The sequence below is a fragment of the Xenopus tropicalis genome, chromosome 1 (assembly GCF_000004195.4).
Source record: "Xenopus tropicalis strain Nigerian chromosome 1, UCB_Xtro_10.0, whole genome shotgun sequence".
Taxonomy (NCBI): domain Eukaryota; kingdom Metazoa; phylum Chordata; class Amphibia; order Anura; family Pipidae; genus Xenopus; species Xenopus tropicalis.
In genome coordinates, this window is record NC_030677.2 from 74,259,403 (window position 1) to 74,279,966 (window position 20,564).

General features: G+C 36.4%; 1 protein-coding gene across 5 annotated transcripts in view; it reads left to right on the forward strand.

The window, feature by feature from the left end:
• emcn (endomucin) overlaps positions 1 to 20,306 on the forward strand; it is a 53,757-nt gene extending 33,451 nt beyond the window's left edge. For all 5 annotated transcript variants that reach the window (XM_031903132.1, XM_031903130.1, XM_031903131.1 and 2 more), the window contains 6 exons: positions 7,669 to 7,722; positions 10,822 to 10,884; positions 13,250 to 13,339; positions 16,059 to 16,083; positions 17,167 to 17,228; positions 19,103 to 20,306. In XM_031903132.1, coding sequence (XP_031758992.1) covers positions 7,669 to 7,722; positions 10,822 to 10,884; positions 13,250 to 13,339; positions 16,059 to 16,083; positions 17,167 to 17,228; positions 19,103 to 19,155 — 347 coding nt within the window. In that variant the 3' untranslated portion in view covers positions 19,156 to 20,306. The remainder of the gene's footprint in view (positions 1 to 7,668; positions 7,723 to 10,821; positions 10,885 to 13,249; positions 13,340 to 16,058; positions 16,084 to 17,166; positions 17,229 to 19,102) is intronic.
• The last annotated feature ends 258 nt before the right edge of the window (positions 20,307 to 20,564 follow it).

Below are 20,564 nucleotides of genomic sequence, written 5' to 3' on the forward strand. Positions count from 1 at the left end.
TTACTGTATGTTATTTATTTATGGCAGTTTCAGATGGATAATGAGTGCTTATTGTGATTTGTTTGGGCTTATTGACAGGTTGGGAGGTAAGAGGGAACAAAGGGTATAAAGACCCCTTAAGCATATTCTAGTTAAATGGTGTATTTATGCCTTGTTTCTTAGTGGCATTATCTTCTGGAAGTAGTATAGATTACAGAATGGCTGATTTGAGAGATAATTTTGGGTGTAAAAACTGTCTGCAAAATTTCAAAGCAATAGCAATAAACCAAGTTCACCTTGACCTTTAGGATTATTTGGAACTCAAGGGCATGTCATTCAATTGCATTTTAAAAATACTTGAAAGAAGCAATTATGGTAATGCTGGATCATATGAATAAATGATGATTTACAGGAAAAACACTTTCTTATGAGAATATTATATAAAAATATATTTTAGTAAGTACTTACTGTATTTAACTTTAAATTGACTGCACCTTCTGCTGATAATTGGATGATATTTCCTATGATCTTCATTGACAAATACAGTATTGGGTCTGGTAAATCCCCATCACTATGTTTAAAGGCCATTTGTGGATTTCCAAATGTAACTCTGACCATGTCTTCAGGTAGTTCTATATCATCCATACTACTATATAAATTAACACGTGTCCCTAAAAACAACCATTGAATGGATGGTTTATTTAACTGCAATTTTTTATTCCACAGATTTTCACTGCAAAATAGGAAATTTTAGCCGCTTTAATAAACTGGGGGTGTTCAATATAATGCACTTTGGAAAGCAGTGTTTTTATATAAATTAGCTGTATAATTGCAGACATGATATTAGGATTACTAAAGTATACAGTTTTCACAGCAGGTACCGTACTTCTTTCCTTTCCCAGTCTGAGATGGCAGCAAGAACCTTAAACATAGAAACACAGCACGGGCAGACAAAATAGACCACCTGACTTGTATGTGCCATCAGATTTTAACCTAATTTTCAATCTTTTGAATTGGTTTGCGTCTTAAAAAGGTTAGACCCAGGGGAAATGCTAGAGACTGTGATTCAAAATAGTCTCTTGAATTTCAAGTATAAACAGCCCCAACAGGCTGAATAAATAGTGTCTGTCTCTGGTGTCTCACGGCAACCCCTTCAGCATCTAAATCCACCCCTTTAAAGAAGCTCAGGTGCTCTCTCAGCAGTTATTTGGTTGCTAGGGTCCAATTTACCTAAGCAACCAGGGAGTGGTTTGGATGAGAGACTGTTATATAAATAGGAGAGGGGCTGAATAGAAAAGAAAGTTACAAAAAGTAACAATAACAATACAACTGTAGCCTCACAGAGTAATAGTTTTAGTCAGTGACCACCATTTAGAAACTGCAAAGAGCTGGAAGAAGAAGGCAAATAATAATAAAACTATAACAAATTAATATTAAGGACTAATTGAAAGTTGCTTAGAATAGGTCATTCTATAACTACTAAAAGCTAGCTTAAAGGTGAACCACCCCTGTAACTGTGTTTAAACAATGAAGAGACTGAGAATATTAAAAAAAAGGAGTGCAGTATAGATACCCCAAGACAACCCTATACAGGGTATTAACTGGAGGTTATTGGTTCTCTAAACCCTGGGGAAACACATAGTTAAGTTAATGTTAGACCTCCCTCCAACCCCTATATTCCCAAATACTTCAGCAGTCTCAATTTCTGCAGTCTCTCTCTATATTTCTTATTACTGATAGATGCAAACTGGACTTATTTATACAGCATTCCTTTCCTAAAGAACACTGACTGAAAGGGCTGGAGTGTACATTAAATTGCAGCATCACCTAGTGGCCACTTTGCAAATAGATTACTGGCCATTATTTGGGTTTTCTTACAAAGCCCAAAAATAATCATAATCCAGAAACATAATTTAACAAATATGTTACAAACTGCAATCCATTTTATTCCAATATATCCAAATACCGTATATACTCGAGTATAAGCCGATCCGAATATAAGCCGAGGTACCTAATTTTACCTAAGAAAACTGGAAAAACTTATTGACTCGAGTATAAGCCTAGGGTGGGAAATGCAGCCGCTACTGCTAAGTTTCAATAATCAAATTATTTAATAAAAGGACCCTCACAAAAAGTGTGTAAGTAACAGGAATGATACTGAGAGTTCTACAGTGTATTAAAGCTCTCAAAGATAGAAACAAAGATATTTACATGTTAAATTATACAGAACCATACGCAAAGAAACAGGCATCTTACACTTCTTATTTGTGCATTTACATGACTCCACTATGAATTGGCAGTTGACTTTTTTTGTACACATCTAAATGTTACATGTTATATTTGTAATACAAACAAATCTTTATATCTTGTATAACTTGATGTCCCCAGATGAGTGACTATTTTTCCTAGTTTGGGAACCTGAAGGGCCTAGGGCGAACAGCTTATGTAGGAGTGATGTACAGACCTGTCTGGAGAAGACTATGGCATGTTGTGCCCTCCACCTTATACAATTTTCTGACTGATTTGCGTCTGAGTCTTGATCAGATATCGGTCAGGGTGGCTGTACTTTTAGTTCAGTATGTTTCCAAGATGGCACCAGTGTTGAACTGTGCTTTATAATCAGAGTAATGACTAGTTTTAAAGCTATTACAGTGGAACTTAATCATGTATCAGAAAATGTGCTTTTGCCTTCTTGCTTTTTTAGAATTTAGAGCCAAAAACAACTGCCCCTCAATGTAATTGTAAGTTGACAGTATAGTAACATTGTGGCATGTTTAATCCCTTTATTTTCATTTTTGTTCTTTTACATGAATACAGTTAAAACAGAAGTTCAACAAGTAACTGTCACTTGAAAAAAAAATTGTGCTATTCTTTGCAGCAGTTGCAATTAGGAAGGGCTACCCCCAACAATTTACTCCTGCTTTGTGCAGTTCCTTTTCATTTGGCAATACACAAAAAGATCTGTTCGTTTTGTGAAGTTTCCTCATGAACATTATCTTTGCCAAGTCTGGCCATCCGCTTTTGGGCCAATTCAGGCAGATTTGATCTCCTAAACCAGTGATTTGATCATAGTGTGGCCCTATGCTCACCTGTTGAGAGAGGAAGGCAGACGTGGGCTGATGCACTTTTTAGATTTGCTCAATATGCTTTTTTACGCCGGCACCCCCGCGCCCCCCCCCCCCCCGTGTGTCACCTCTCGGTGCATGCAGGCACGTCGAGCCGCTAGCAGTCTCTGTCCTACGTCGCGCCGCCGGACGGTGGCCCGAGAAGTCACACTCCTACCGAACCGACTAGTACATCGCATCAGTTGCAGGGCTTGCTTGCACGTCGCGCTGGCTGTGAGTGATTCCCAAGGAGACATGGGGCATGTTGAGCCGCCGGCAACCCCCACAGCACCCCCCTGCGTCGCCCGATAACTCGCAATCCAACAACTGCATGCAGGCAGGCAGGCACGTCACTCGTGCGACTGTAGCCCCCCCGCCCCCCTTCCCAAGCATGTGACGTGCCTGCCTGCATGCAGTTGTTGGATTGCGAGTTCTTGGGCGACGCAGGGGGGGGCGCTGTGGGGGTTGCCGGCAGCTCAACATGCCCGCATCATCGCGCAACTGATGCCCCGACTCGAGTATAAGCCGAGGATTCTTTTTTAAGCACATTTTGAGTGCTGGAAAACTCGGCTTATACTCGAGTATATACGGTAAGTTGCCTTTTCATGAATTGAGGCAAATTTTGCCATTTTTTTTACTGCATATTGTGGTAGAGCTAGAACCCTTAATTCATTTTAGAACGGTTATGTAGATACTGCTCTGGTCACTTTTTACAATATAAGAAATAAGATTTCCGTGCCTTATTAGTAGGGTTGACACCTGGCCGGTAATTTGCAATACCCTTAAGATTACACCCTGGCTAGTCCCTGATCCTCGGCTGAACCACCACAATATGCCTGGATCTTACCATATTTCTTCCCAGATGTGCTTCTTTACCCTCCCTCCAGCAATTCCAATGTCATAGTTCCGCTCCCCTTCATGCCCACCCCAACCTGTTGGCAAAAACTCTCTAAAAAGGTGGCAACCCTACTTATTACCCATTTAGATGTGCTACATTGTGTGTTTTGCTGTCCCAAGCTATGGCAATAGTAGTTTAAATGGGAACTAGTAATTTGAAGCAAGCAGCTTTCCGATACACATTAAGTAATATTTTTTAGTGCTTTTTTATTTTTTGTAAATGTCATTGCAATTGAAAGAATAACAGAATCCAGCTCTGTGTTGCACAGAGCTGTTAATTGGGGGTTTTTTTCTGCAAAAAAAAAAAAAGGTTAAGGCTTTCTGCAATATACAGTATATAGATGGTAATAGATGGTATGTAGGGTATGGAAAGTAGATATAATTAACATTGGTGTTTTCTGACTAATTATAAATCCCAGGACATTTGGGAAGTTCTCAGTCTTAAAAGTCTTATAAAGTCATCCCAAGCAAAAAAAATGATTTCTTAGAACATTGCCAAAAGAGAAATCTGTCTTACGGACTGCAAAATTTTTCCCTTCTTTTTTTATCATTACCGGCATTGGACCAAACTGGCAGGTCATTTGACATCCCCATGACACTTTTCATTTAGCAGCAGCAAAGTGCCATCAAAATGGATGACAGCACGACTAAACTGAATGCTTGGCAGGACAGAAGCCAGTGGACTTTATCGCGGATTCTGATTTAGCTTATAAATGACAGATCTATTGAAGAAGTGATCCTAAAAGATATGAAAGAATACACGCACAAAATAGAGAATGTTTTCTCACATCATCTGTATTTCTTTACAGATTAATCCTTATACCTCTTTAAAGCCTCTGTTCAGTATCTCAAATATCAGATTATCAGACAAGATCAATATGAATTCTAGAAACAGCAGTGGTATAATGTAGAATTGATTTGCTGCCAGGGATTCAGTTAGAACAGAAGGAGCCCAGGGCAATGCAGAAAGGCTGTAAACCACAACCTGAGAAAAATCGTCAGACCATTGTGTTTGCTGCTTTGCTAATGTGTATAAAGTTCAAATTTCTTTTTACATTCTCTGTATAGCAGATTGTTCTGGTAACAGGGGTATCTACCAAAGGATGGTGAGGACAAGCATTTTGCCTGAAGTTAAGCATTGTAATGCCCCTGCTGACATTGCTGGAAGGCTGTACCACTAATATTGTAGTGCTATCTAGCACACATGATTGGAGTTCACCACTGGCCAAATTTTATCCATAGATAGTACAATCATTATTATTATTATTATGTATTAAGTGCTACTGTACAATAAATGGGTATATACATTGAACATATAGAATTACATACAAAGCACCAAATAAGCGATACAAGAGGACCCTTGCAATCTAAAAGATATCTTTATACCTCTTTCTCAGCAACCAGTAAGTGACACCCAGGTAACATTTACTCTAATCGGAACCTTTGTAGACCTACTTGCTTTGATTAACCCAACCACAGCTTGTAACTTCCTCCTAATATTTTTTTTCTCGATTCTAGTGAGAGTTACCTGATCCTATGTATTGTTAATTTTCCACAGGACTCAACTTAAGGGAGTGCTATAGTTTAAACCTACACAAACAGGGGCAAAGCATTAAACCAGAGAGGCAAGTGCTGGCTTATTTATACCAGTCCTGCAGACCAATAAGTTTGTTAGGAATATGTTCACACACCATTTAGGAAATTTGACCAATTTTTTCAAGCCACAGCCTGAATTGTGATGAAGCTCAGAGTTGGAAACATTGAGGAAATTAGCTTCATTAAATGCATGTAAGGGTTGTATTCAACATGACACTACATGGTGATGCCTAGAAGGACAAGAGCACCACTAAGCATTTGGATAAACTGAGTGCAGGTGATTTTTTTCTACATACTTCATTTCAATAATCTTCACAATACAGCAAATTTCTTTTCTCAACTGCTTTATGTAATGTTGGAAGTCTCTCCTAGCTTGTTACAGCATATCCATAACTGTTCTTTAAGTCTGTTATGTCCTGTTTCGCTTATGCTGTTTCTCTTTTTTATTGCTTCCTCCTTAACCTGTTTTTCAGTTCAAATCTCTACACATAAATCCAGTGTCATTCCATGAGCATTCTCAACTTGTGTTTTACATCTTTTTTTGCTTTAAGAGATTCTGTCATGATTTTTATTGTGCACGTTTTATTTCTAAATTACACTGTTTACATAGCAAATAATTCACTCTACCATTTACAATTTTATTCTTGAACCTACAATGTATTTTTTTAGTTGTAATATTGGTGTGTAGGCGGCCATCTCAGTGCATTGTGCCTGAGTCTGAGCTTTCAGAAGGAACAAGCGCTACGAACTGCTTTCAGGTGATCTATTGTTTCTCCTACTCCCATGTAACTGGAGGGAGGAGTCCCAAGCTGGACTTCTTACTATTGAGTGCTATTTTGATATCTACTGGGAGCTGCTATCTTGCTACCTTCCCATTGTTCTGTTCATCAGCTGCAAGGGGGGGGGAGGGATGAGGTGATATCACTCCAACTTGCAGCGCACCAGTTAAAGGAACAGTAACACATGAAAGAGCTTTAAAGTAATAAAAATATAATGCACTGTTGCCCTGCACTGGTAAAATTGGTGTGTTTGCTACAGTAACACTACTATAATTTATATAATAAGCTGCTGGGGCAGCCATTCAAGCTGGAAAAAAGGAGAAAAGGCACAGGTTACATAGCAGATAACAGATAAAACACTATTGTATTCTACAGAACTTATCTGTTATCTGCTATGTGCCTGTGCCTTTTCTCCTTTGAATGGCTGCCTCCATGGCTACATAGCAGCTTATTTATATAAATTATAGTAGACTTTCTGAAGTAAACACACAACTTTTACCAGTGCAGGGCAGCAGCACATTATATTTTAGTTACTTTTATACACTTTCATTTTTTTGGTGTTACTGTTCCTTTAAGAATGAGTGAAGTTTATCAGAGCACAGATCACTTGGCTCTGGCACTCTGGGAAATGAAGAATATGGCTAGCCCCATTTGATATTTCAAAATGAAATATAAAAAAATCAGTTTGCTCTTTCAAATAAACAGATTTCAGTGCAGGATTTTGCTGGAAAGATAGTATTCCTTTAATTACATATGCTGTGTCTATTCGGTTTCTGCTTGATCACACACTGCTCCAAGCTAAAGCTTTGGTCTGTGGATTGACTTAGGCACTGGGTTGGTAAGATTGGAAATAATGAGCCTTACAATCCTGACTAGTATACACAAATACACATATATTGTAGATATATTTTCTGAACAACAAACTAAAATATCCAGATTTAATCTCTTTAATACAGTTATAGGGTCTGTTATTGATAATTACTGACACCTAGGTTTTTGAATAAGGGGTCTGTTTCCTTTCCTTAGTTAACATCAAGGTATGGTCTTGTTATTGCAAAAATAAGTTAAATAAGATAAATATGAAGAATTGTTAGTGCATTATGGGACATGCTAATGCTTTCTGGAGCTTTCTGGATAACAGATTCCACACCTGTATGACAATTCTCCTTACCTATTAACACTGGATATTTTTTTTAAATAATCTTGAAAAATAAATCAATAAATTAAATAAATCAAATGACCATAAAAGCCATTGATTCTAGTACTAATCATTCAGTTAGTTAACTTTTCCCTATTAATATGTGTTGTTTCAGGTATGCAGGACTCTCAAGGGCCAACTCATGAAACAGGAAAATCTGCCTCTCCAGGTATGAACGGCGAATCAGTTCTAAAGGGAAGTGGAATGTAAATAACATTGTATTATATCTTTCTGTATCAAAAGTGCATTTACCTGTCATTATAGAGTGAATGATGTACCCCTTGTAAAATAGTGATAATATTTACAAACAGGGTTAACCTTATTTCTTATTAGGAAGCATCAGTATGAGGGATAACACTACCTTCAATATCTTTTTGACTGCATGCACAAAATTTTGCACACAATTTGGTTGTGTGCTGTGGCCCAAGGATGTTTCTGAGCATGTGGCTTGAAGGTAAAACAGGGAATTTTTATTCTGGCTTACATTGACAATATCTATCAAGCATCTATCTGAATATGTCTCTCAGTGCCCCCTGACAGTGAGGTCTGGAGCTGGTGGAGGAAAGTGTAGGTGACGAGCAGGCAGGGGAAGGGGTGACCCAATGTGGACAAAATGGTTGAGTGAGGAGGGTTGAGTGGCAATGCAGAAAGCTCATAGCATTTCCACTCTTTCAGCTGGCTGGAACTAAAGATAGGCAGGTAGTTAAGGTACTGTATGTGCCTTGCATTCCCTTCTGCTGCACCCTAGGCATGTGCCTCTTCTGCATACCACTAGGTCAGGCCCTGTTATCTCTATCTTAAGTAGTTACTATAACAGGGGTGGGCAAACTACGGCCCACGGGCCACGTCTGGCCCCTTGGTCTGTTTAATCCGGCCCGCCAACTCCGCAAGTGTCATCACGTGAGACTTGACGTCTGGGGACTGACGAGTAGAAACAGAGTAACGCTGGCCCGGCCCAGCCCGTCGGTAAGTCAATGTGGCCCCTGAGCCAAAAAGTTTGCTCACCCCTGTAATATAATATACCCCCAATTGTCATTTTTGGGTGACAAGAGTATGCGTGTCCCTTTACGTTACAAATGGCACTTTTTGGCTTCACAATGGGATAAAATGTATAGTTACAGTTATATATAAATAGAAAAACTGCCAAATTGTATATTATCTAGTTATATAGATATTGAAAATATCATACAATCAAATATTAAAAAAATCATACACATACCAAAAACATATTCTGGATATAATATTTAGAACTTTAGGTAATTTTTTGGTCTACCTGGCAATATTTGTAACTGGTGGAGTTTCACTGACTTTTAAATACAATTCTTACATTGTGTTGATTATAGTGACAGAGAAACATATACAATCAATATAAGAGCAGAATTTCCATTTATAGATACAGAAAGGTATGAAGTCATATCTTTGTATACATAGATCATTCCTCGACTCAAAGTGAGATTAGTGAGTGCAACAGCAGAAGAGGACAGCCCACATGAATCACAGAATTAGTCACTGCTGCAAAACATTCCTCCTGTACATTCCGGATGCCACTGTGACTGGATTAAATCAATAACATGAGAAAAAAACGCAGCATCCTGCCACCCACAAGTTAAATAGAATGCAACATTGGTAATGTATGGCAAAGCTCAATAGGTAGATTTCTCACACCAACCAATCAAAATTATTAAAAAAAAAAAAGGTAACTAGTATTAAAAACTAGGATTAAAACCCTTTTTTTTGCATCAAAAGCAAAAACAGTAATTACAGTATTTTCAACATATTTTTGATGCTTCCTGTGCACAAATATAATGACTGAAAAACAAAATTAAGAAAGTATCATGTTAAACCAACTATGATTATTATACTAAATTGTCAGTGACATAGATGAATAGGCAAAATCAGTAAAGTCTAAAAAGACTGCAATGGCATGAACTGTAAACGCTGTCTGGTTGTCAGGTTCACTGGCCCTGGCAACCACAAACAAATGGACTGTAAGACTTTAAATTTATTATTATTCTTATATGTTTTTGATTTGTTTTTTTTTCATCAGCTATTGAGCTTTTATTCAGACATGCAAACAACTGCCTGGTTGCTAGGGTATTTAAACCCTAGCAACCAGATTGCTGTCTAAATTCCACATTCTGAACTTGTCGACTCCACAACAAAAAGTCTAGATAACTAAAGTTAAATGGAAATGTTAAGATCACTTTCAGATTGCCCTAGAATATCCAGTGTATGCAGCATACTAATGTTAAGATTGCTCATGTTCTGCTAAGAGAGAATTTTATCAGTGACAAGCAGGTTTTCACTGATGACAGATTATAGTTACTGGTAGTGCGTCTTATTTATAGAAGAATTATTTAGTTGGTTGTATTATAAACTGATGTCTGTGTATACCACTTTATTAGTTAATTAACAGTTTGATTGGGAGGATATTGCTCTGCTATTGCTAAAGGGGACAGTCACATCTTAATGATGTCTGCACCACATTTCACATGTATTGCTGTAGATGGCATCATGCTGCCTCTGCAATGTTCTGCCTTATTAACATTGTGATACCAAAGGTATCATTTGATTTGGGGACAGCCTTTTGCTGTACAAAGTGGATGATTTTTGCCTCTGTTTTCTATGAAATTTTCCCATATAAGGATGACTATTATGTGTATATTGCCCTTTTTTATTTGAATGCTGTCTACAGTAACCACAGTAGGTTAGAAATGTCTTTTGTGGTTCAGCCTTCCTGTTCATTGTAGAGTAACTTGTAGTCTTTTTGCCCTTGTGCTCTAAAAGTAGGGAGCACCTAAGATGCCAAGATGAACAGACGGTTGTTACTGAGCAAAATAGTATTTCTGCCATAAAGGTCGTTGAATACATTTATTAAAATCTTGAGTTATAATGAATGGGTCACCCTCTCCAGGACAAGAAACAATATAGTGAAATGCACTAAATAGCTTGTATTATGTCTTCAACCAGCCAAGGAACACAGTGCCTACAGAAAGATATATTGTAGATAGCTAGATATGATACACTAATAGCAGAATGAATGTGCAGGAAGAACATGTTCATTAAATTCATGCAAGTGTTATTTCTGTTGCGTGTTATAAATTTCTATAAGCTATTTAAGCCAGACAATGAAGTATTGTAGTAGACATGGCCTGACATAATTGAACCATTTGCCTTTTAAAATTCCAGAATTGTTTTGATCTTGACCTGCAGATAAGTATAAGAGATCTGGCTATTTAGAAATTACTAACATCTTATTTTTTTTCAGGAAATACAGGAGACAATGAAAATACAGAAAATAAAAATACGGAGCAGCGATCACCAATGATGGGTATAAGTGTATAGTATTCATCATTGCATGCTATTCATAGAAGGCATATACAGTATATTTAAAATAGGTGTAATACAATCCTACTCTTTTCCTACCAAAAAGAGCTCATTTACCAACCCAGGGTGCCTTAATTGGCTTGCATATGCTGCCTAAATAGCTCATCCAGTCCAAGGTGAAGGGGGCAGTAGGCATTCAATGGGATCTAAAACCCCAAAATGAAATTGATGGTAACTTACTCAAAATGTTTTTACTGTGCACTTTTGCAATTTACATGTATTTTCTATATTTAACAGTTTCTGATATTGACTGCTAGTACTATAGCTATTGGCTCAACAGACAATGACAGAATCCATCTAACAGATCTTTATACAGAGTTGTAGAGTAACCGTACCACCACTATAACTTTTCTGAAAGGAGGATAAGTGACTTTCTATATGATTCTATGTACCCAAGCTCAAAAGGTTTCTCAACAAATCTCTCAGCAACTCTAGGGCTAATTCACTATACAGGAAACCTACAGACAGTTAGGGCCACTGACAATGTTAAAAAGAGCTGCTGAGTTGAAGGTCTGATTTCAACATCAGTCTAAAATTGCTAATATCAGAATAAATAGGAAATTAATATAAATGGCAAAAGTGTTCAGAAGACTAATAAGAGTAACAATGACAGTAAGTTATTTTTGGGGTTTAGATCCCCTTTAAGTACAAGAATCCCCTTTACGTACAAGATCCCCTATAAGTACAAATTTTTGGTGGCTTGAATGGTTGCTGTAGGTTAATTAATATTGGCAAACTGCCCATGTTTTCTATAACCCAAGGTGATTACATTTTATCATCAGTATCACACAAACTTTTAGCCCATAGAAAGCAATTACATGTTTGCTTTCAAACATGAAGCTAGTAAATTCTACCAGTAGATATGGGTTACCATACCAGGAGAAATGGTTCTGCTTTCTTAAATGATATTGCTTTAATTCTCTATTTAATATCCTTGTCTATTTAAATCAGTGATCCCCAACCAGTGGCTCAGGGGTAATATGTTGCTCTCCGACCCCTAGGGTGTTGCTCTCAGTGCCCCCAAACCAGGTAGTTATTTTTGAATTCCTGATTTGGGGGCAAGTTTTGGTTGAATAAAAACAAGATTTACTACCAAATAAAGCCTCCTGTAAGCTGATAGGGTGCATAGAGGCCCCTAATAGCCAATCACAGCCCGTATTTGGCACCTCCATGAACCTTTATGATGCTTGTGTTGCTCTCCAAGGCTTTTTACAGTTGACTGTGGCTCATGAGTAAGTAAGGTTGGGGACCCCTGCGTTATATCAAGAAATTTGTGCTTTTGTATCTCCCACTTTTTAAACCTAGTTGACAGGTGTGGAACTTCTCATATAGTAAAATTTAAAAAAAAATGGTAACATCCAATAAATACTTTTATGCAACCAAATATTAGTAAAATATCTATTGTACTAGACAGGGTTTATGGATTTAAAGTTTTAAACCTGTTATTGCATTATGGCTGCTAAAGCAGTGACATTTGACTTGGGGGTGGGGCAAACATCCAAAAGCTAGGGGCTGTGTTTAAATCTTTGTACCTCTCCTAAGCTTGATGTCACTGAGGCTTGTTGGGGATCAGGCACAAGTAAGTTTCGGGGAGCTGGGGGAGGCAATGTTTTAATTTCAATATATTAAATTAGTTCTTTTTAAAATGATATCAAAATGTTACTGTAAAACATGTCTGTCTCACTTTAACAGTAGAGCTTGATTACTCCCAAGCATAAAAGTAAAATAAAAAATTGTTTAATTGAATCTTCATTTTACTAATAGCGATAAGCAAATCTGTCCTGTTTCGCTTCGCAGAAAAATTTGCAAAACTTTCAAAAGATAAAAATGTCACGCATCAAAAAAAATTGTCGCGCCAATACGCGGGCCAGCATGTTTGACGTGCGACAATACGTTGACAGGTGACAATTCTTTTGATTAGACACAATTCTTTGTGTCACAAGACAATTCTTGTGACTCGCGACAATACAATTAACACACAAGACAATTATTTTCTGACATGTGGCAATTCTTTTGACAAATTTTGGACGTGCAGCAAATTTTTCCGCTGCTAATTTTGTCGCCCGTTTCGTGAAAAAATCCGCCAATGGTGAAACATGGAAATTTGCCACAAATCCAAGCCTGGCAAACTTTTTCACCCATCACTACTTACTAACTATGGCTGATTAACAGCTCCCAATATTTGGCTCTCAATGGGTGCTGATATTTGTAATTCATTAACAGCTAGAGAGGCACAAGCTGAAACTGTTATTTTAGCACATATGTTCACTCTGCAGAAGTCTAATATATATTTTCTATCCTCTCTGTAGGTTTTATTATTCCACTAAGCAGCATTTTGGTCCCATTTTTAATTGTTGTCTCTGTATGTCTTTATAAGATGTGTCAAGGAAAGTCTCCAGGTAGGAATCATTTTCATTACATTCACTGAACACGTTCAACGTTATGTCAAAATTCCCCAAACACAAAATCAAATGCTAAATATGTATGGCTCTTGTGTATATCATATTTATATCAAATCATTTTTTATATGTTCTCAATTATTCCAAAAATTATGTACGTATTATAATTTCTGAACTGTGCATATTATTCTTCCCTTATTTGATATCACAGTTTAACCCTTTTCAACACAAAAAGGAAAGGGCTCTCCCCATCTTACTCAGCATCAGAGGTTTATAGATGGTAATTTGGAATTTTTCATCCATCGCCATCATTTTGAGGAATAGGATGATCATACCCATTCACTGTATTTGCTTCTGTTTCCTGTTCTAGGTTCTGATTTGGGGGGGGGGCATTTAAGTGACAAAATAGTAATAATAGTTCCTATTGAACATGGGGAGCAAAGCACCAAGGACAGCCTAAAATATGTAGATGACAAAACCATCAAACAGACTGAATTCCCTAAGTGCATCCAGAATGTGCCATTGAATATGCTCTGCGGGTTCCAAATAGAAGCATATCCTGAAAGTCCTAAACTGCAAAGACCCCTAGTGGAACCTAGCTGCTCCTATAGGGGTCTATGTTGTTTTTATCCTAATGCACTTTTATAAATGGAACCAGAATTACAGTTCTCTTGCCATTTATATTCAACATTGCATTTGTTGATTATTTGCTTAGCAAACATGAGAGCTTAAGAGCCCTGTTAGAAGCTGAATAAAACTTCAAATACCTCTTCTGAACAATTGTATATAAAAAAGCTTTAAAAAGTTTCCTTTAAAGTCCAAAGGATGCCAAAATAGTTCATGTAGAAATTGAGATTTAGTTGAAATGTTACCAAGATCCCATTATTTTAACACTAATCATGGCGACTTTTCCACTTTCATTTTGCCCAAACGAATTTCTTTATCCATCCTTAGGAGATAATATGTTTTGAGATGGTGTTTTTGAGAGATCTGAGTTAGCAAAACAAATTTCAGCAATACTTTTGTCCAAGTGAAGTCTTTAATTAATAGGATGAAGTTGGGAAAAAGTCATAGTTACAAGTTACAATCAAAGTCAGAAAGATCAGAATGTGATCAGAACAAAATATTTCCATAGAAACTGAGCTTCTATAAATTGTTAAAGTTCAAAACATTGACAATATTTTCATAAATAATCTGTTTTTCTTGAATATATATATATATATATATATATATATACAGTATATAATGTTGTTAATAGTAATTTTATATCAAAAGAACAAGATACTATCTTATAACAAAATAGGGATATGAGTAGGGATATCGAAAATATTCTTATTTTCGAGCTTCTTTTCAGTTTGCCGGTGCATTTCACCCTCTGTGTTGGACGTCTCGGCTGTGCTGGGATTTTGCTGTAAATTAGCAATAAACATAGCCTTTCTTTGACAAGGTGCCTGGTGAGGGCAAGGAGCAAACTGCTTTCAGTGGCATGAAATCTTGTCAGCTTCTTATAACAAAGTTTTAAAACAGGAGGAAACACCAGCAAAAAAATAAAGAAATGACAGCAAGCTAGATCTAATCTTTTTTTTGAGAACTAGCTGCTCTAAAACACAATCTTACCTAAAGACATCAAAGGGGAGTGTGCAAAACGTGTCCAGGTATGAGGTAAGACACAGCGGTTGCTATAATAACATGGGAAACATTTGTCCCAGAACAGGAAGGAACATAAAGTAATGAATCTGATGTTATATAGTTCACAGCTTCTGGGTGAAATACTGTTGGAACTCTAATAAAGTTAAGCAATTATTTTGCCACTAGTATGGATTCATCCAGCTTAGTTCTGATCAATTACAAGGTACTGTTTTATTATTACAATGGGAAATCATGTTTAAAGATTAGAATTACTTAATTAAAGTGGAGTGTATGGGACATGGACTTCCTGTAATTTGGAGCTTACTGAATAATGTGTTTCTGGATTATGATCCCATAACTGCAGTTTTGAAACTTCTTGTTTTCAATGCTATATTTATTCTGTGGTGTAAATGTATGTCTGGTCAAATACAGGAATGGGATCCCTTATCTGGAACCCCATTATCCAGATATCTCAGAATTGTGGGAAAGCCATCCCCCATAGACTCTATTTTAAATTTTTTCAAAATGATTTCCTTTTTCTCTGATCCCGACTAAGAGGCCTGTATCCCTACTGGTGACAAAACAATTCTATTGAGTTTTTTTAATGTTTAAATAGTTTTTTAGTAGACTAAGTAGAGTTTTTTTGTGGCAACATGATGCCATTTATTGCTAGCAGATATCAGTTTGCCAATAAATGGTATCATGTTACCACAAAAAATCTTTTATTTTTCTGAACTATGACATAGTGCAACATTCTACTATTAGTAGACTTGTGGTAATCCAAATTACGGAAGGACCCCTTATTTGGAAAACCCCAGGTCCCAAGCATTCCAGATAATAGATCTATTTGTATATTGAAAATAGAATAACCTTTCCTTGAACATTTCTAGACATAAGAGATGTTTAAATAGTAAGATTTTCAAAATAGTTATCTTGCCTTGTAGTGCTTTTAATTTGGTTAGATAGTTGTACTTGCTGTGAATGGTCAGGTCAGCAGCTTTACGCAAATCCCATGTTACCTATAACCTTCACTCTAGATTTTGTATTTTGAACAAGCTGTAATGATATCTCTCATTTTATTCTGTTTTAGTTGCAGAGAGTGCTGAAAATAAACTGTAAGTAGAATTCTGTCCAAGCAAAATGACAGCATTAATCATAAAAAGTCTGATGCAGTTGCCTGGTGCAGAACAGGGTTTAAAGGGTTTTACCAGGCTGCATGGGGAATATATAGGCTTCTACATTATGCTTTCTAAATCAGGAAGGGGTCTTTAAAAATATTCCTGGCTAGAGTGAGAAAGACAACTTGCTTAGTGGCTCTGGGGATAACTTAGGAGGTAAGGGGAGCTATGGAAACTATTGCAGCACGTTAAGGACCCCTTGAGATGAGTGAAACCAATGCAGTGCAAAACTCAACCATTCTATTTAATGGCTCCCATGGGAGGTATACCTATAAAGCTAAATCACTCTTCAGAGATTGATAAAGCTTGCCACTTGGATCTTGAGTACAAAAAAAAAAAAAGATACAAGCCATTGTGTTTAATGGAGCTGGAAGCATGTTCTGAGTTTGTGATCTGACTCTATGTGGATACTATGGTACTTTGACTTCACATTCTAAGTTGGGTTACAGATTTGGAGCATTCGTGGGAAGTAAAAAAAGTTAAATTGACTTTATTTCACGCTATATAATCTGAGTAGTCTGGTCCCGCTTACACTGCACTGGGTCTGACTGGCAGGGCCAGTGTCTACTCTAAAAACCCTTGCTCTGTCAAAAAAAACAGTATTTTTGGTTGTTGTTAATGACTTTGCTTTCTGCTGTATAACTCTATGCTTTATTATTATATCATATAAGTCTCCAAACATTGCTGAGATCAAAAAATTATAATCTCAGATCTCACAATGCTTACTGCAATTGTTAAAAACCGATACATATATTACATAAGGTTTCTAAAGAGCGCCAGCACATAAGCACAGCGTGAAAGTAGACTGGTTGCAGCTCTGAATGCTGCTGAACTCTAAACACTGTGTAGCTTGCTCTTGCACCAGATGTGGCCACAGTGGGTCACATAGTCATCCATGTACTCAGTGTCTTAAGTCTAATGACATTTTTTTAAAAATGTATTATATAACAAAATAAATAGATTTCTATTACTGTGTGTGTGAAAATGTACTTAAAAACTCACTTTGTGATTCTCTCATAGATCTGCCCAAAACAAAGAAAGTGTTAAACTACTTTCTGTAAAATCATCAGATATTGATTCAGGTAAGTTTCTGTATATAATATATATACAGTATATATATATATTTATATATAATGACTATGATGTATTTAAATGGCAAGTATTTATGGGATTTCTGGATATAAGTGCAAGGATAGCCCCCAACAATGCCACTAAAGTTATTTAAAAAGCTGCCATTCATTAGAAAAGGCTTATCTTCTGTAAACATTTTTTGTAAACATGAATAACAAAAGTAATAAAGAGATAAAAATGCAGTGCAATGCACAATATGCGGATGAAATATTGCAGGAATTGACTTACTTCTCTCAGCTCTATCCCAAGCTGCTTTTTATTAATATTACAGTATTTGTTACTATGGCATTAGAGCAAATCTGTGGCTTGCCTAGAAATAATTCTAACCATTTGTTTAAGGGCTTTGTCAATAAAGTCCAAAAGGAAACAAGAGATGGGAGGGGTGACATGGACCTGTTCTTCTTGCCCTGTCAAAGGCAAACTTTGAGTAAAAATACTCTTTTAAAAATCCCATAGAAATTAATGGAGAGTGGCAGAATTTCACAATAGCAGACTGTAGCAAGCTCTGACTTCACTGTTTGAAAAATATAACCCTATGTGGGTCATTGTAAATGAGCTCTGTTGCCATGGCTGACAATTGCAACTGCAGCGTCAACTGCGTCATGGTGCCGACCCATTGCTGTTATGGTAAATGCATAAACTTAATCAAGCATCATATACCTTTGTTTTCATATGAATAGATCTAAATATCCAAATTTGGCACGACATGTGCCCTTTGGTTTTTAAAGGGTTATTTCGCATCTTGTTCTGATAAGGCTCTATAAGCTGATTTAAATTAGCAATCTTCCATTTTTCTTTGTTGCTGTACAGGAATATTGATTGCAGTAGCATTTCTCAGTGCTATGAATAAGGACATAAAGGGGTTCAATACAATAATAAAACAAAGTGTGTTTCAGGTCTAGTAACCCAGAGGAACAATTAGATGTTTGCTTTCAAATAGCAGTCGAATAAATGCTAATTGCTGTTATGGTTGCTATGGGTTACTGGTATTGGTGCAAACACTGCACTGGTTATTGCACTAACCCCTGAGATTTGAAAAGGAATAATGTCTAAATAAAAAAAAAAAACAGTTTTCATGAAAAAAGCAGCACAACCCCTATAAATAGCAAGCTATTTTTTGCTTCCAAGTAATGTACAGTATAGTTATGTTTTTGTGGACCTGTTATTATTTAACCATTATCTAATATCATGCCATTATCTGAGCTTTTCATTTATTGCACTATGCCTGGAAATTCCCTAAACATAAAGCATTTCTGCTTAACCAACCTGGCCCCGTTATGATGATATTGTTTAAAAGCAAGCTATTCCCATATGCTGACTTCTATTTATATTATGTGATGATCCTTACAAAAATGTAATTTTAAGTAGAATGTTTCCTTTGTGGAGCACAGAAGAGATATTGCCTTAAATAGGTTCTGCGCGATGCGTATCACCCTCAGGAGCCATATAAAGTTTGGCTCAGATTTTCAATTTCTTTTCAGGGAATATCACACCAATGTGGTCACAGTGTTCTCTTTCAGAGTGTTGCTATTGTTGTTTTTTTTACCTGCATGAAATTATTTCAACAATTTACTTCTTTTTGGGGCTGCCCCCAAATGTATTCTGTTTCTTAATTATAGACAGAGGGTCACTATTGCTAGTATAGGTTGTGTTTCAACCACCCATTTTAACACTTACATATACCACTGAAAACTGTCTTTAATCCCAAACACACACATATGTACAATCAGACAAACACACCCATTAACATAACTAAAAGTACTGTATTGCTGATTCTGTATTTAGATATTAATGATCTCCATTGTTATCTCTTGCATTTCTCTAGATTTAAAAAGAGCAACGCCTTCGAACCACACAGAATTTATTGCTGAATGCTAAAGACATTACTCACTGACATTACTCACTGTGACTTTATTCCAATATGTGCTCGCAATGTAAATGTAAAATCTTTTGACTCTTCATGTGAATGCTATTGTAAGCTAAGTTTGGCTTAAGTTTGACTTAATTTAGACCAAGTCTTAATTTTTCATTTCCAATACGAAATGCATTTCTGTTTTGCTGCTTATATAAATTGGTCTATATGTATCAACCGATTGGAATGCATTTAAAGGAGCAAAAGATTACACTAGGCCAGCAGATAAGGGTTACATTGGAAATATGTTTTGCCTGTTACTTTATTGCAACATAAAATAATCTACAATTGTATCCTTTCTTGCATTAATTAGCACAATTGTTTCTTTACTTACATTTTAGCTTGCTATGCTCGTTGCAGCACTACAGGGGTGCCTCAAAGATAAGATCTCTGTATAAAATTGGTAGAGTAGAAAATCTGGTTACATGATGTCAGCCTCACTACCCAAGACCTTCCTTAAGGCCTTATTTATGATTGTAATTGCAAGGGCGGTCATGTAAAATGAATGCAATTGTTGTTTGTAAGTGGGATTATGGGGAAAATGTTGTTTTGTGTGTAAAAATGGCAATTTGGGTCTGAAATTGCACACTGCGGCTGTGTTCATATATGACCGCTTTAGTTGTTGGCCCAAATCCAAACAGACAAGCAGCTGAATTAAAATTGACACAGTCCTCAATTATACAGCTAATTTTACTGCCACCCTCCTGACTTTCTATGAACAAAGAATCTACACTGGAATGACCCTTCCTGGCTGGCTGCATTGTTGAGAGTTCTTTATCATGACTTACACAAACTTGTTCCAGAGACATAGCATACATGTAAAAACAAATCAATGATCCATTGGCACTTTTTGATATAAAAAAATGAATCAACATTAATAAAATGCTGCATTGTGGTTAAAACCAAACAAAATAGCTCTAACATTCCTGTTTCAGGAAAATATCCAGCCTATATAGCCTCTTTAATGTTAATCTTTTGGTAAATGTGACTGATTTGTGGCCCACAGCATGAGTGAAAGTATTATAATCATTATGACACTGTTCTGCCATTGTACAAATACAGGTACCATAAGGGATTCTAAATAAAAATACTAAAATAAATTTTCCTTTACTGTTAAGTAACGTATCCAGTAATACTAACTAACTAACTAACTAACTAGTTAAGTAACTGTAATCCAGTTATACTAACCTGAAACAATGATTTTTTTTTTTAATTAAAATGTCTTAATGCTAAAAAAGAACTTACTCTTATTATAGAATATTCTTTAGTATTCATATAACTTTATGTAAAGCTTATCATATCTTCTACATGAGTAGGCTGCAGGTATAAATCTTCCTCTGCAATTGTAATTTCTTTCTGCCTTTTATAGAAATCA